At 42.4% G+C, this 16,358-nt stretch overlaps 2 protein-coding genes across 2 annotated transcripts; both read right to left on the bottom strand.

Annotated features, from left to right (window-relative positions):
* Positions 1-1,080: 1,080 nt before the first annotated feature.
* Positions 1,081-5,570, bottom strand: LOC118374895 (cytochrome c oxidase subunit NDUFA4-like). The gene is made up of 4 exons (XM_035761376.2): positions 5,403-5,570; positions 1,995-2,080; positions 1,748-1,808; positions 1,081-1,346 (listed from the first exon to the last, which is right to left on the bottom strand). Exons 1-4 carry the CDS (start codon positions 5,442-5,444, stop codon positions 1,290-1,292), a joined length of 246 nt encoding a protein of 81 aa, XP_035617269.1. The 5' UTR covers positions 5,445-5,570; the 3' UTR covers positions 1,081-1,289.
* A 3,916-nt stretch (positions 5,571-9,486) lies between these two features.
* LOC118374897 (solute carrier family 35 member B1-like) lies at positions 9,487-14,833 on the bottom strand. Its single transcript, XM_035761379.2, has 9 exons — positions 14,134-14,833; positions 13,520-13,623; positions 13,232-13,362; positions 13,095-13,125; positions 12,038-12,195; positions 11,773-11,899; positions 11,124-11,230; positions 10,756-10,909; positions 9,487-10,502 (listed from the first exon to the last, which is right to left on the bottom strand). The coding sequence occupies exons 1-9, from the start codon at positions 14,253-14,255 to the stop codon at positions 10,450-10,452; spliced, it is 987 nt and encodes a 328-aa protein (XP_035617272.1). The 5' UTR covers positions 14,256-14,833; the 3' UTR covers positions 9,487-10,449.
* Between the last annotated feature and the right edge of the window lie 1,525 nt (positions 14,834-16,358).

The following is a 16,358-nucleotide window of genomic DNA, read 5'->3' as shown; positions in this document are numbered from 1 at the left end:
ATTTAAGAATATTTCATTCATTCAGATCTAGGATGTGTTATTTTAGTGTTCCCTTTATTTTTTTGAGCAGTGTATATCCAGTTTTATATTGTGACAATATGTTGTATGACTAAGCAGAGGACTCACGGTCAGAAAAATACTCATGGCCCCAATTACAGTGGTCTCTGAAAGCACAGAAAGTAGCCTTCAGATTAGTTTTCCACAACCTGAATATTTCAGCATAATCAAAGGGGTTCTTTGTAAAACAAATTAAAGTTGTGAAGGAAACAGTTTCATCTCTCAACTGAAACAATTATTGTATTGGAGACAAAGCCTGTTCCAACCTTTAAGAGGGTGGGAGAAGTTCTTATATGTGGAGTTTTATGCCAATGTGAAGCCATCCTTGACATTTCCAGTGTTGTGTTGGCTGCACATCCTTTGAGTTTTCCCAGCCTGAGAGACGCAGTGTGACCTGATAACATTCATAAACTCATCAGGCAGAGCCATGACATTCTAGGAGAAACACCTCCGCACCAGACTCCCTGAGATGCCGGTTTTATTACTCTTGGGAACATTATCATTGCTTTATTGGTTGCTAATACAAGGCCAACCTTTATAGTTTGTCTGTTATCCTTTACTCCCACCTGCCTGGTTTTAGTCAGTGAGTGATTGCAGACCTTCAGACAACATGGCCTATAATGGTGCAGTGCAGCCTTGAACAGATGGTCAGACCATGTGAAGATCTATCAAAGGCACACAGCACGAGCATGTCAAGGGCTCCTCTGATAACTTGTGGATGAGCATATGCAAGACCAAGCATGTAGTCACACTGTAAATTACATACGGGACCGTAGTCAAGCGTATTATGATATACATGTACGCAGACAGAGCCACCAGGCGGAAAAGGAGGGCAAGGACAAAAGGTGGCATGAGGCAAAAACCAAGAGCAAAATATTGACTGTCAAGCTAGTGTGGGCTAACAAAAATTACTGACTTCATGATTTCAAACTAGAACGTGGTACCAGGATATCATGTTTTAGGATTAAATCAGTCCTGAACCCCTTTAAACACCGACTACAAAGAAAGACAATTTCCTCTGTACACAGGAGAAAAGACTTCTTCACTTTATTGCTGCACAACCATGAGGTATGAGGGATTTATTTTTTTAAAAGATGGTTAAAAGGTCAAAGGGGACAGAAGTTGTGCGGTTTAGCCTCTTTGCATCCACTGGTTTCAAGTTAGAGGTGTAAGGGAAGTCAGTGTCAGAATAAGTAATTTTTTTCCTCAAGCCTTTGGTCCAGCAGAAGAGTTTAGAAGTCAGGACCCTCTTTCTTCAGCTTGCTGTAGTCCATGTTCACTGAGTAAAACTATGAATGAAATAGAGGAACAATAAAGTTTAAGGAAATCAGAAACCAAATATTGATGAATAACATTCTAAGCAAAAACCTGTCTTTAATTTCTGAATCAATCCCAGGTTTGTTATTCAGTCCGTGTCAAACTTGCTTTGTTGTTGTAACTGACAATTAGATTGGTTGATCAGATTACTTTAACAGGATTATACTGTATAATTAATTCAACTATGGGATGAGTGGAATCAGACGACAGCTCAATTACATTTTTGGCTCAAGCCACTACATTAACATGTTCCCTCACTGCGCTGTACAACCTCTGCTCACTGCCATGTGCGGCAGGGACCAAGTTTAATGCACTGACCATCGTGATACATTAATCCAGACATAATGGATCCTCCTATAAGTGAGTGACCTACCTTGTGCTGCTGTGTGGGTTCCGTCTTGTTCCATGGCTCGGGGTTGCCATTGCGATTCCAACTACAACATAAATATTGAAATGAAACGTTTAACTAATAGCAATATACCCGTCCTGCAAATTGAAATTGACGTCTGACTTATGACTAAAACACTCAAGGTCAATCCAGTTACTATGTGGATCTCATTTCAGACGGTTTCCATTTGGAATGGAGCCTTATTAGCAGCGTGTTCTACAAGGGCCCTTACCTGACATGGGGTCCCATTGCCAGGCGCAAGAGATACGCTCCAGACATAACCGTCCCACCACCGATGAAGATGAAAAGGGGGACCAGCTGGAGGGAATAGAAAAGATTTAGGGGGAACAATAGAGGACAGGGTAAGGTGGCAATCAAGGGAAAAATGGCTGACCCCATTCAGTCAACTGGTCGATAGATGTTTTTTTTATATTTTTATTTTTTTATAAATGGCACAGTAGACACCCGTCTGATTCGTGCCCGTCTCAGTGGAATAATCCATTGCGGAGGCCGCTGGGGATGGCACAGTCCATCACACTAAGATGAGCATCGGCAACGCAAGGCACGGGTGCCGTGAGGGTATTTGAGAAAAATGTGAAAACAAATGAAATTCCATTGGCTTTCCATAAATGGCTACTGCTTTGGACCTGAAGCTGTTTGAGAATATTCCTTTGGTCTACAGTATGTGTGAAGAAAATGTGTCTTCGGTATAAATAAAACATGTTGAGTGAAGGTAAGTGTGGCTTAGATGTATAAAGTTAGTGTCTCTCAAGAATCTTCTCTCTCCCGCCAATTTGTGTGCATTCACTCTTTCAAACCACATTTTTTTGTGTGTGTGGGGGGGGTCAAAAGTAACTGTCAGTATATGGTGTGGCCACCAGCTGCAGTACATCTCATGGACTGCACCAGATATGCCAGTTCTTGATGTTACCCCACTCTTCCACCAAGGCACCTGCAGGTTCCCAGACATTTCTGGGGGAAATGGCCCTAGCCCTCCGATCCAACGGGTCCCAGGCGTGATCAACGGGATTGAGATCTGGGCTCTTCGCTGGCCGTGGCAGAACACTGACATTCATGTCTTGCAGGAAATCACGCACAGAACGAGCAGTATGGCTGGTGGCATTGTCATGCTGGAGGGTCATGTCAGGATGAGCCTGCAGGAAGGGTACCACATGAGGGAGGAGGATGTCTTCCCTGTAAAGCACAGTGTTGAGATAGACGGAGCTTGTCATTGCAGGCAGACGATGCTGGGACACACCGCCACAGACCATGACGAACCCTCCGCCTCCAAATCGATCCCGCTCCAGAGTACAGGCCTCGGTGTAACCCTCATTCCTTTGACGATAAACACGAATCCGACCATCACCCCTGGTGAGACAAAACCATGACTCGTCAGTGAAGAGCACTTTGAGACTTTTTTCAGTCCTGTCTGGTCCAGTGACGGTGGGTTTGTGCCTATAGGCAATGTTGTTGCCGGTGATGTCTGGTGAGGACCTGCCTTACAACAGGCCTACAAGCCCTCAGTCCTGCCTCCCTCAGCCTACTGCAGACAGTCTGAGCACTGATGGAAGCATTGTGCATTCTTGGTATAACTCCGGCAGTTGTTGCCATCCTGTACCTGTCCCGCAGGTGTGAGGTTCGGATGTAACGATCCTGTGCAGGTGTTACACGTGGTCTGCCACCACGAGGACGATCAGCTGTCCGTCCTGTCTCCCTATAGCACTGTCTTAGTCGTCTCACAGTACGGTCATTGCAATTTATTCCCCTGGCCACATCTGCAGTCCTTCTTGCCTCGTTGCAGCATGCCTAAGGCACATTCATGCAGATGAGCAGGGACCCTGGGCATCTATCTTTTGATGTTTTTCAGAGTCAGTAGAAAGCCCTCTTTAGTGTCCTAAGTTTTCATAACTGTGACCTTAATTGCCTACCATCTGTAAGCTGTTAGTGTCTTAATGATCGTTCCACAGGTGAATGTTCATTAATTGTTTATGGTTCATTGAACATGGGAAACGGTGTTTAAACCCTTTACAATAAAGATCTGTGAACTTACGTATTTTTACTAATTATCTTTGAAAGACAGGGTCCTGAAAAGGGGACTTATGACCAGTGGTACATTTTACGTTACTTCCAATCTACGTTTGTTTGGTTATGGTAATTCAAGTTAATAAAATATATTATTTTTAGTCGTTTACCATTCTCATTGTCGGAGCAGACACGTTTACAGAGCTCACAATGTATTCTACAGTTATTTCATTCCATTTACAAGTTTGGTCAATTTATTCATTGTATTATGCAAATGTATGAATGTGTCCATTTGGGGATGTCCGATAGTATTTCTGATGGTCTTAACTCACCACCATTAATGAGCTGTGGAGCTTCAGTCTTTATTTTCTCTTCCTCAAACAGCAAGTCAACAGACTGTTTACTTTACAGCCATTGAGAATGACAATAGTTAGTTGCTCACTGTATTCGAAAAATCTTTCCAGCTTGCTCACTTTCGATAACCACAGAGCCTCGGCGTGAAAATAAAAAAGTCATGCTCTGATCCAGTGGCTCATTAAACTCTGGAGGACCTAGAAGAGTTGATATAGTTGCCAGTTCAAACTGTGGGCCAGACCCAGTTAATACAATGTTTCAAGTTCGTTGCAGACAGAGGAGAGAGATTAAAGCTATTTCAGGTAATAGGCTCCACCAGAGGTCGGGAGTTTTTAGGATAGGATATTAGGATAGGATATTATTTACTTCCAATGTTATTTGTTGGCTTTATGTTGATTATTTTTTACCTAGTTGGCAATACTAAACAAATACGTTATTGTAATGGAAATTAAAACGTTCCACGAAAATGTGCATGAAAACCATAACTGGTTAGATAAATTGTAAATTGGCACTCCACATGAAAAAAAAACAAAAAAACTCCCGACCTCTGGTGGAGCCTATTACCTGCAACGGCAGGAGCATAATGGCAGGACCGAGGGTAATCTACAAATATTTAGTCAACTCGATAGCGTTCCTCCCCCCCAAAAATACTTTTGCCAAAGTCCCAAGACTACAGTTACCCAATTTACACCAAATATATATATATATATATATATATATATATTTTTTTTTTAAAGAATTGCTTTCATAGCTAGTAACGTTATGTCCTCGGTTAACCGCCTCGTCCTTGACCGAGTTGAGGCCTTTTTTGCCAGGTCGCAATTCCAGAAACTAACCATCTAACGTTTACTAAACACGCTCGCTCGCTCCCTCCCACTTAAAAAGTGTAAATAATAGTAACTATACTTTCAATTATTTTTTAGACCTTGCCCTTTCAAGTACATAACCCACACTGGCGCCAACTGGCTACAGTAGCTAACTAGTTAGCAAACAGGGCCGTTTCGGTCTGTGGTAAATGCCATCACTTGTCAATCAACGATCAATGCAGCAAACACCATACATATCGTTATATTCAATCTTGTCTTTTTCCAAAAACGAAACAATATACATGACAGAAAGGCGACATTTGTGGGAAACAAGTAATGTATTAAAAGTAGCAATGTGGTTAGCTTTGAAGTTAACGTTAGCACGACGCAAATCCCACCGCCCCCCCCAAAAAAAATCTATACGATTTAGCAAACTTCCCGATTTCACATGTACTTACTGCTGGGTGGCTTTTAAGTTGCCGGCTAACTGTGCTCAGCATTGTGAGGGTTTACTTCTCCCAATTTGTACAGAAATAACCGGATTAATGTAGGCCTTGCCAGGAAGTAGCTGAGCGTATTTTCAGATGCGTTTCAGAGACATCAATGATTTTTATAACTAACCCAAGATAGACCACAGTCTGTCGTTTCCAATGGGAGCAGATGAACGAATCATAGTGGGTCGAACAAGCAAGGAGGTGGGAGCAAATCACGAGCCAGTGAGATCCATTCTCCCTTGCACTCCTTCTAAACAATGCATTTTATTTTTCTTTGGCAAAGAGTAAAGTCTACAGATTCTAGTTTTGGAAACAGAAACCTGTATATGGAGATAAAATGTTTCAGCGATGAGAAAATTTGCGGAATCTCGGCCAAAGTCCATCTCGGTAGTCGGTGGAAACGCCAACCGGATGCTTCACATTTATACATCCGGTGAAATATCTGTCTCGTTGTTCTGTCTGTGGAGATTCCTCACGCCCTTGAGTCCTCAACTCGTTCTTCTTCTTTGATGTGGTTTATTAACTGCGGTTGGCATCCATCCAATATATGTTGCATTACTGCCACTAACTATACTCGGGTCTATCTATCCCTTATGGCTTTATGGAACAAAATTAAATACAATAATATGAAGAAAAAACTGTAATCTAATGATTATAAACCCACCACCCAATTCTAATATTTAAAACCCTATCTGGACACCACCACTCAACACACCTTGTAACTCTTCTGAAGTAAAATCTTGTACACCCAAATATTTCTCTGCAGCTGCCACCAGAACCTCTATTTTCTGGGACTTGCGTTCCATCCCTGTGGTTGATAACCATTGCTATAAACGTTAAGAAGCCAATCTTACTGAAGCATATGTCACTCATAGGCCTATCCTTCTGTGCTGGCACAGATCTACGACTCACACAGATCCTCTTAGGATCCCTCCCCCTTGAACCATCTTCCCCTACTTTCTTCACTGCCTCAGCATACGACACCCTCTGCACTTCTCTAATCCTGGTAACCTCAACCTGCCTCTCTCGCAACAGACACTTCTGATCCATGGGCACCCCTACAATTAACACATAGCGCTTCTTTCCCCAATACTACACATTCCTTTGTCTCATGCCCTTCTGCACACCTAGGAACCTACCTCCTACACACTGCTGCCACGTGCCCATAAGCTTGACACCTGTAACAACCAAATGGATTCAGCACAAAAGCTTGTACGGGATTACTGAAATATCCTAACATCACATTGTCGGGCAAAGACTCAACATCAAAACTCAAAAGAACAGATAATGACTTCTCTGTTTCACCACTCACGCCACCCTGTCTGCGTCGCACCAAACGACAAGCATCACAAACACCGGGTAGCTTCCCCTTCAGCTGGTCCACATTCACATTTACCGCCACCCCAGTAATCACTCCTTTCAGTGGCACCCTGTTCTTGAGAAAGAAACAAGTCATGGCTTACTGGGGCTCTCTCATGCCGTCCCTGCAGGGGGTGCGTCACCTGAGTGGGTTGATTCACTGTTGTGGTCATCCTGTCTGGGTTGGCGCCCCCCCCGCCCCCCACTTGGGCTGAGCTGTGCCGGAGATCTTTGTGGGCTATACTCAGCCTTGTCTCAGGATGGTAAGTTGGTGGTTGAAGCTAGTGGTGTGGGGCTCTGGCAGTGGGTGGGGTTATATCCTTCCTGTTTGGCCCTGTCCGGGGGTGTCCTCGGATGGGGCCACAGTGTCTCCTGTCCCCTCCTGTCTCAGCCTCCAGTATTTATGCTGCAGTAGTTTGATTCACAGTTTGTTATATCTGTACCCCTGGTCATCGGTGTCCTGTGTGAATCTAAGTGTGCGTTCTCTAATTCTCTCCTTCTTTCTTTCTCTCTCTCGGAGGACCTGAGCCCTAGGACCATGCCCCAGGACTACCTGACATGATGACTCCTTGCTGTCCCCAGTCCACCTGGCCATGCTGCTGCTCCAGTTTCAACTGTTCTGCCTTGTTATTATTCGACCATGCTGGTCATTTATGAACATTTGAACATCTTGGCCATGTTCTGTTATAATCTCCACCCGGCACAGCCAGAAGAGGACTGGCCACCCCACATAGCCTGGTTCCTCTCTAGGTTTCTTCCTAGGTTTTGGCCTTTCTAGGGAGTTTTTCCTAGCCACCGTGCTTCTACACCTGCAATGCTTGCTGTTTGGGGTTTTAGGCTGGGTTTCTGTACAGCACTTTGAGATATCAGCTGATGTACGAAGGGCTATATAAATACATTTGATTTGATTTGATTTGAAGTAATCACTCTTGTCCCCATTCGTGTGGCGCAAAGCTTCCGCTCTGACTGACAGAAATACAAATAATTATCACAAGACCACTTTGGGTTATCTACACCGACTCCCAACTCCGTTATTACCCACCCTGAAACCACATATGGATCAGCCAAAAAGCAGGGGCCTACTTTCTCCAAAAATGTCACTCCTACTGTAACAGACTCATATTTATCCTGACCATCGGTACAAGGCTCAGGCTCCAAGAACCTCACCAAACCCGGTACCATAAACTGGGCCACCTCTGGTAATTCGCCCTCATGCACTTCCATTTCGCCTCCAGAACTGGATCCGGTGTACGGCTCACTCTGTTTGCACTTGCTACCAGCCTTCTTCCACCTCCCATCTCCCTTTTCTTCACCATCTTCAACAGATTCAATCTCACCCTCTGCCACACTCACTCTCTTCAACCGCCACCCCTCTCTTTCCCTCCATTCTTCCACCGTATTCCAAAAATACATCCCCATGTGATAATATTGCACTTCTCCCAACATCCATCTAGTTTTTACCCTCTCAAGGGATTGACTTTCCTTCTCCCCTGTTCAAAGTCTCCATTCCTCTCCTTCTCAACAAAATACATTTTACACTGCAGTCTTAATTTTAAACCAGTAGGCAGAGATGGTTTAGTTCATCCCACCACATAATATGTTTGTCATCTGACAGTAAATAAAGTACCTCAACCTACTAAAGCTTTTACTAGTCCAATTATATCTGATTATATTCAATCACTGATTAGCCTACTTCAAGGAAGGGAATAAGGAAGGATGCTTTTTCAAAGTATTTGAACAAGGCCTCAGTAGGTTTGAATATGAATCCCACCAGTCATACATTCATGGGAGAATATTTGTAGAGGGATGGAAGATTACTTTCACTTGACTCTCTGTCTCACACACCTACAGTACTTTCAGTAATGATACTCCAGCGTCTTCAGGGGTAGACCAAGCTTGACTCAAACTAATCCTTCATCTGTTCATCCAATACCTGAGCCACGATGCCTAGCTGTCGGAAGCTCTTAACTAGGTGGGATGCAACACTATCCCCTAAGAAGCGCACATCATCCCACTTCTGATAACACATCAATTTTGTTGGGTACCCGACCGGGACTCAAACCTGCGTCCAAACCACTGCACCATCAGGTCCTCTGGTGTTGAACGAAGGAGGCTGTAAAACAGTATCGTACTGTTCAACTACTGCTATTTGACAGCATTCTTGTATATTATAAGGGTGATGCTACATCAGAGAACAGCATCCTCACACTACATGTGTTGTAATTCATTGTCTCTATCAGCAGGACCTCGGGATAGCTTGCCCAAACAGTGAGCTGGACAATTTAGTTTTCTGTGTGCTCTGCCAGTGTCCTGCAGCTCACCCAGTGTCCTGCAGCTCACCCTGTTAATCAGATTGCCTCGCCAACATCTACCAACGTTAGTTTCCTCTGAATTGTATTTTCACTGAAAATTGGTCATTAACATCTCATAAGAGTTTCTGCACAGCCTGTCTATGATGCTGTGTGGGAAAGTTCCAACCAGTGAAGTAGACATAATTTGATAGACTACAATGAACAAACCTTCCAAAAGTCTTTCAGTATTAAGTAAAACAAATGCACTCCCATGACATGCTTACATGATACATCTATAATTTTGAGAAAGAACAAGGTCATTGTCAGCCTGGTGTTCCAATCCTAGAACCATGGAAAACATGTTTAATTGTCATCTCAAAACACAGATTCAAGCCATATCATGTCTCCTTCTGTTTAATTTCATCTGGTTTTAATTCTCTGGAATATAATTGTACGTTGGCAGATTTTCATCCAGTTTGGCCAAAACTTTCAATAACAGCAATTTCTTAAACATAACTATGCTGATACCATATTATAGTTTTCCTTTAACTATGTATTCATGGCATATCCTACTTTTATTTTTTAAAAGCAACACGATTTAGCTGTCGGATTGGCCATGAGTATCATAAACAATTTGGTTCATTTACAGTAAGTTTATTATTTCCATAATACAGAGAGGCTAGTTGTCTGCCAAGATAATGGAAATGAAGACTAACATCCTGAGTCAACTACATGGAAGTGTTAAAACTCCTCATCTACAGCATGTCAACATTCAGAATATTGTGCAGGTCTCAACAACTTGAGATCTGATAATAGAGTTTTACTTGGAAAACTTCTACTAACTAACAAGACAATCGACTCGTTTATTAGGCTGTTTTTCTGTAACCAATATCTTTACTACGGTTACAAATCCCAGTGAAAACCAGGCATTCCTTGGTGATGAGTTCATGAGGTAAATCTTGGAGCTGAGATTCATAGGCCTGTGGTGGTTCAGATGTAGTCCAAAGGGAGAAGCAGCCTCAACAACCACAAGGGATTTGACGTGCATGTTGTCATCTTTCCTCGGCCCACCCATCTCATTCTGCCCCATTTACTCTTCGTGTGGATGTGGTCTTGCGGTCTAAGTAGATGATGCTTGTCTGTCTTAGTAGGTTCAGGAGAATGGGGACGTTTGAAAACATAGGGGCTTCTTTCGTGATTATGTTAAAAAAAATACAATTATAATATGGAAACTAACAATGACTAAGTATATGTAGGTGTACTGCCTAGGCAGGATGTGGTAAGAAAATCAGAGAGAGATGGATTTCTGTCCACTGGACTTTCAGTTTGTCAGTTTTGCCATGACACATATTCCAGGTTCCTTAGTGTGTGGTCTTCTTTGGTGTCTTGCCAAATTTGGCATCAAACCCGAGACCTTAAATGAAAAAGCACATGATACAATTAAGACAGTAGAGGTGTCTCTAATGGAACATCTCCATAAGCAGCTGAAGAGCAGCTCAGCATTTCAACTATGAGGTGAAGCATAAAGTTACTATAGACACATGAGCACATGGTGGAGGGAGATGGCGAGCGAGCGAGCGAGCGAGAGAGCGAGAGAGAGAGAGAAAGAGAGAGAGTCACAACATCAGAGAGATATTAAGAGTTAACAAGTTAATGTTGTTACTCACCAAGGAACACCAGGACAGTGCCGACCCACTGCATGGTGTTGAGGACGTTGCCGAACAGAAGGACAGAGCCCAGGATGGTAAAGAACTTCCGTGTGGTAGTGACGATGGAGCAGGTGAGAGGGCCGAAGTACACCACAGTCATGAAGATGAAGGTCTAAGAAAGGGAGAGGAGTGAATGACTGTTACTATAAAAGACCCACTGCAATGAGAATGAGAGCAAAATAGAGAAAGACCACTGTAAACCAGATACTGCCACTTATCCATAAGAATCACACGCATGTGAACCAATTAAAATGTAGAATGTGATTTGCAGCCATGGAAATGTTTTCCTTTTAACACACACACAGTCACACCCATGTGAGACCCACCTGGCCTAAAGCACTAGTTATTCCAAATAAAAGGATGTTCCAGAAGATGCTGGGGTGACGGTCTGTGAAGCTCAGGAAGTCCCATACCTCACCTGTCCACAACACCCCTGAAAGAAAAACACATGGGATAATTTACTGAAAGTGACACAATTCAGCATAAATTGATTTATTTTTTTTCTGCAAGTAACCATTTTTTTAATTTTTTATGTAACCTTTATTTAACTAGGCTGTTTGATTCTTATTTTTTTTATCTCAAGTTATAGGATTTTAATTGTTTTGGAATCAAACCCATGCTGAGATTTGGTTCCATGACTTTATGGTGAAAATGCCTCAAAATCAACAGTGGATTAAGGGCTCCCCCTACTGGTACAGGGCAGTAACAGCAGTTTGATTGGGTTGAATAGAACTGGGGAAGTGGGGACTGCTTTGGCCAAAACCGGAAAAAAAGGTTTTTGATAAAAAGTAAGGCTGTAGAAAAGCATGAGATTGGGACACTTAGACTGAGAAGGAGGATCTGAGATGAAGATATTTTATTGAATAAATAATGGTGTATTTAGTATAGATGGGGAGTTGGCAGAGATAGAGATACAGAAGAAAGATCAGACAAATTGTATATTTTCACACTAGTGAGGGACAACAGGTGTCTCACCTAGTCCCAGCACCAGGGTGGACCACATGTTGATGTTGAGCATCATGTGGTTGGCACTGGTCTGGAAGAGATTCCTCATGTGGTCCTGGGCCACACCAGTCAAACCGTCCATGGTCAGAGATAGCAGCTAGGATACAGGGAGAGAGAGAAGGTCACATTTACAAACCCACAGAGGCACAGACAGCAAATACACATATAGGCAGAGAGAAACACAGACGAGGTCACAGAGATAATACCCCAGGCAGATGAGGACAGTAACACTCACCAACAGGATCTCCCCGAAGCCGAAAGCAGATTCTGTGGAAGTGACACTCTTGTTGGGTTTATAGAGGAACAGGGCCACCCCGCTGACGATCAACAGCACACACAGGTACTTGGCCAGTGGGTATTTCTTCCTCAGTACAAATACACCCAGAATCATCACTGTGGAACCAAAGGCAAAGGGATGTGAGGGGCGGTTATCAGCAGCAGCCATCACTGGTCTATTGGGTTGATGTGCACATAGAAAGATAAGTCAGCCAGGGGGTAAAAACCATGGCTATGTAGATTAATGGGCTGCACGTGCTCAAGGGATAAGACTGGTCAGTGTATTACTATAGAACACACAAACCTTAGACAGTGTTTACATTTTGCAACATACTGGGTGGGACAGAAGACTAGGCTCATGTACTTATTGTTAGCATGAGACTTGCAGTCATAGGGTAGTCTACATGGGGAGTCAGAGACTCACAGCAGGTGCATGCAAATAGAATGTATGTTCATTAAACAGGGACACTGAGTTTGGAAGGGCTGATGGGATGTGTAGTTTAAAAAAGGTGCAATATGCAGAAATCACACAGATATATCCTGGTTGCTAGAATTCTAATAGTTTGTCAAACTTCAGTGTACGTGACAAAACAAGCCATGTATAGTGTAAATAATCATTGTACCATACAAAACCGAAAGTAAAAGATGCAAAAACAAAATTTAAGATATGGAAGGATAGAAATAGTGCACATAGAACAGATACACCGCTTCTTAGACTGGCTTGCAATGAGAATGACAAATCTATAACTCATATTTCAATGTGAATTTGGTTCGGTCACCCAAAACGTTACATATTGCAGCTTTAAAAATGGCACTGGAAATGCAGATAAGGGACTCTGGCTGACACTGAAACATGACACACTGCTGCAGTAAGAGGCCATGCAATAAAATAAGGCAAACTAACCCCTCAAACCTGCACTGGTCACCAAGCCAAAGGCTGCATATGACTTGTTAATTACATATTCAGGTGTTGAGAGTGGGGTCAGGATGAGCAATAATATAATTATTACACCTACCTGGGATGGGCTTACAAGACTTCCCCAACACCTGTGACAACAATAGAGAGGTTGTTTAGATTTTAAAATAATAAAATATCACAACAAATTATGATGATGACAGCGAGATACTGTATGGGCTGAGGGATAAGACTGACCTGTGTGGGGTAGTTGACATACTGTAGGGCAGAGTTGCTGGATACCATGGCTCCAAGATAAGACAGGGAACACACTCCATAGAGCCAGCTCTTGGTGTGGTCTGGTCTGGAACCCTCAAAAAACTGAATCACTAATGGGGAGCAGGTAGAGAAGAGACATCTATAATACATGGAGATTCAATACCAACAGACCATTGAAACACCCACAGGGGCCAAGATATGTTGGAGATAACTGTGTTGGACAGAAGGTGAAAGGCCACGATTGATGACTATGTGTGGTTTACTCACAGATCTTGGCAAACCCAGCATTGATGATGCATTGGATGAATACCAGCGTTGTGGCATAAACAAACTTTTCCTTCTTCTCCCCCTCACCATACTGTCCTCGGGTACTGGGTAAATCAGACAAACAGCATTATGACAATTTATCAGTGCAACCACTCATGTTAATCAAGAGTTAATCCACTTCTTATTACACATATAAAACAGGTGTGACACACAACAACACACAGGCCTTGATATTCAGCAAGGGACTTATTTGTTAATTAAACTGTGGAGTATCTATAGGCTATAAAAAGAGAATGAGAGGGCAGTGTGAGGTACTAGTAGTCTGCTCTGGTTGACTACAGATACAAATCATCACGGGAAACAAGATGAGATTCCTCACCCTCGAGTGACATACCATTCAAGACAGATCTACACAGGGATATAGTTTTTTGAACATTTTCAGCTCTGTAGAGTTGGCTCGCCTACATTTAATAATGCCATGAACTTGTTGCACTACAGCATCACCAACTAACATATGTGCACAAAGAAACAGCAAATAAAAGCAATGTGCAATCAAGAGCCTATGTTTTGAAATCAATGATGTCGCTCGGATGTCAGACCAGGAAACTACTTACATTGTTTCTTGTAATATGCCATAGTAAAAATAACAAACGAAGACTCCGAGGAAACAGACAATGAATCGTATACGCTCGTTCTGTAGTAGCGAGGGCTTCCCCGCTCCCTTTCCTGCAGCCATGCTGTCCTCTAGCTGTCCGGGTATGGAAACCGATACAGATCCGATCCCCGTACCCCTCAAAGCAACGTCCCGCTCCACAATCTCAGATATCACAAGGCCGGAAATGGTGACGCTATAACGTTACCCTAACTGGGCAGTGTTGCTAATGTGACTACAGATCAGTCCGTGGTTCCTCTTCAAATATTTAGCTAAATGTCCCTGTTAGCTAGCTGACTTTGCTAGCTAGCTAACGTTAGTTAGCCAACGTTAGATTGGTGGGTTGGTTGTTAGCAATGAGCAAAATCCATCATTGTTGTCAATCCAGCCGTCGCAGTATAGTGTTGACTCCGGAATATATGACCTTAATTGCAGGTCTCTCGTACTAGCAAACGTTACTCCTGTCCCGATCCAGGTTATGTCAAAGGCATCCCATTCAGACAATTTTCCCGGTGGAAAGGATACCGGAGTGTAGTTGTTTTCATTGTGATACGTCAGAGAACAAGCTGGCTCAAAGACCTGTGGTTCATTAGGAGCCCTCAACGGATATGCCTGAGTTTGTAGCTACTATACCATTCATATAAAACAGTTGTTGGCAGAACGCAGATGCTACAATTTTATAACTATGCATGAACCATGTGATTTGTTTTCTCATTTGCATCAACTTATATGTAGCATACAAGGTAGCTCGTAAATGTTCTTATTTTTGTTTATGTATCAACATATTCCGCTGTAATATATATGTGATCTATACTCTTTGAATTATTGTTTATTTAAATGGCCTTCTACACAGACGACTATTGAAAACATTTGCGGGGCTTTCTCGAACTTGTCGCGTGTCTTTTTTCGTACTGGGATGTGGATGGATTCTATTGGTTCAAATAAGGCAACAAACCACTAGATTCGGCCATTGAAACAGACGGACGAGAGAATGGGCGGGGCTTCTACTCCAGAGACACAGCGACACGTGTGAAGACAAATTTAACAACATTGTAATGCACCACATTTTAGCACATTTTACCATTGTTCAATAATCATGACTGAACCCATTCACTATTGGTTTAATGTCCATTTAGTGTTAGTGTCCACTGTCAAACTAAAAACATGTTTAAACAACTTCAATGCTTAAAACGTGAAATTATACAGGAAAGTAAAGGAAGAACACCTACATATTGGTGAAACAATGTCATTTTACACCACAAAACAGTAAGGTAAAACGTATCCGAAGCTGGGGGAAAAGACAACTATGTGGAAATTATTCAGACTGTGCCTTTACATCAGAAGAGAGCAGAGGTTCATGCTCATGCATGACACAACATGCATTTCAAACTGATATAGGAACAGCCACTATATTGCCATAAACATTGCTCATCCTCAACCTGAGCAAGGGATAGGTCAAGTCACAAAGTGAGTACTCACTAGGTATACTCACAAACCAACTGTAAAAACATTCTACGAGGCCCTAAATATGGGAAATGTCTATCATAATGAACAATTACTTAACAAACTGATACAAAAACAATACATTCACCCCCATCAATGGGACAAGAGAATAGAAAGACAATATCCAAATTCATGATAAACATTGGGACTCACAAATGGACATACCCCATTCCATCTTTTGTCTTGTCCATTCCCCCTCTTAATAGACACACGCAATCCATGTCCCAAGACTTAAAAATCCTTCTTTAACCTGTCTCCTCCCTTTCATCTACACATTTGAAGTGGATCATGGCTTTCACCTGGATAGTCTGTCATGTTTTGTATACCTCCAAACATTTACTTATGTAAATACATAAGAAAAAAATGTAGACATTTTTTTATAAATTGAATACCTGATTTCCCACCAAAATGTCTGAACAATATCTGATTTGATTAAAAAATTCTAAATGTTTGGAGTATCTTCATTCATTGTCCAACTGTTATATATATATTTTTACCTTTTAACAATTTTGCAGACCCTTGCTAACTTATGGGAATGTTAAATAGACATATGGAAGTCTAATGAACACTTAGGTATTGCGAACAAACATTCCATGAACCGGAAACCAAATGTTTTGTTCAGTTATGATCTCCTGCATGGTGTTGATGAAGCTGCCTTCCAATGCCACATTTGATGTTGCATCC

This window comes from Oncorhynchus keta, chromosome 32 (assembly GCF_023373465.1).
Source record: "Oncorhynchus keta strain PuntledgeMale-10-30-2019 chromosome 32, Oket_V2, whole genome shotgun sequence".
Classification (NCBI taxonomy): domain Eukaryota; kingdom Metazoa; phylum Chordata; class Actinopteri; order Salmoniformes; family Salmonidae; genus Oncorhynchus; species Oncorhynchus keta.
This window is presented reverse-complemented; position numbering and strand designations above follow the sequence as displayed.

What these genes read in the sequence shown, in the direction of transcription:
- LOC118374895 (XM_035761376.2), bottom strand. Translation starts at nt 5,444, where the DNA reads ATGCTGAGCACAGTTAGCCGGCAACTTAAAAGCCACCCAGCA. An exon ending in AACTTAAAAGCCACCCAGCA is followed by an intron (nt 2,081 to 5,402) that starts GTAAGTACATGT and finishes TATTCCCTCCAG; the next exon opens with CTGGTCCCCCTTTTCATCTT. An exon ending in GCAATGGGACCCCATGTCAG is followed by an intron (nt 1,809 to 1,994) that starts GTAAGGGCCCTT and finishes TTTATGTTGTAG; the next exon opens with TTGGAATCGCAATGGCAACC.
- LOC118374897 (XM_035761379.2), bottom strand. Translation starts at nt 14,255, where the DNA reads ATGGCTGCAGGAAAGGGAGCGGGGAAGCCCTCGCTACTACAGAACGAG. An exon ending in CACCCTGGTGCTGGGACTAG is followed by an intron (nt 11,231 to 11,772) that starts GTGAGACACCTG and finishes TTTTTCTTTCAG; the next exon opens with GGGTGTTGTGGACAGGTGAG. An exon ending in TAACTAGTGCTTTAGGCCAG is followed by an intron (nt 10,910 to 11,123) that starts GTGGGTCTCACA and finishes TCCCTTTCTTAG; the next exon opens with ACCTTCATCTTCATGACTGT.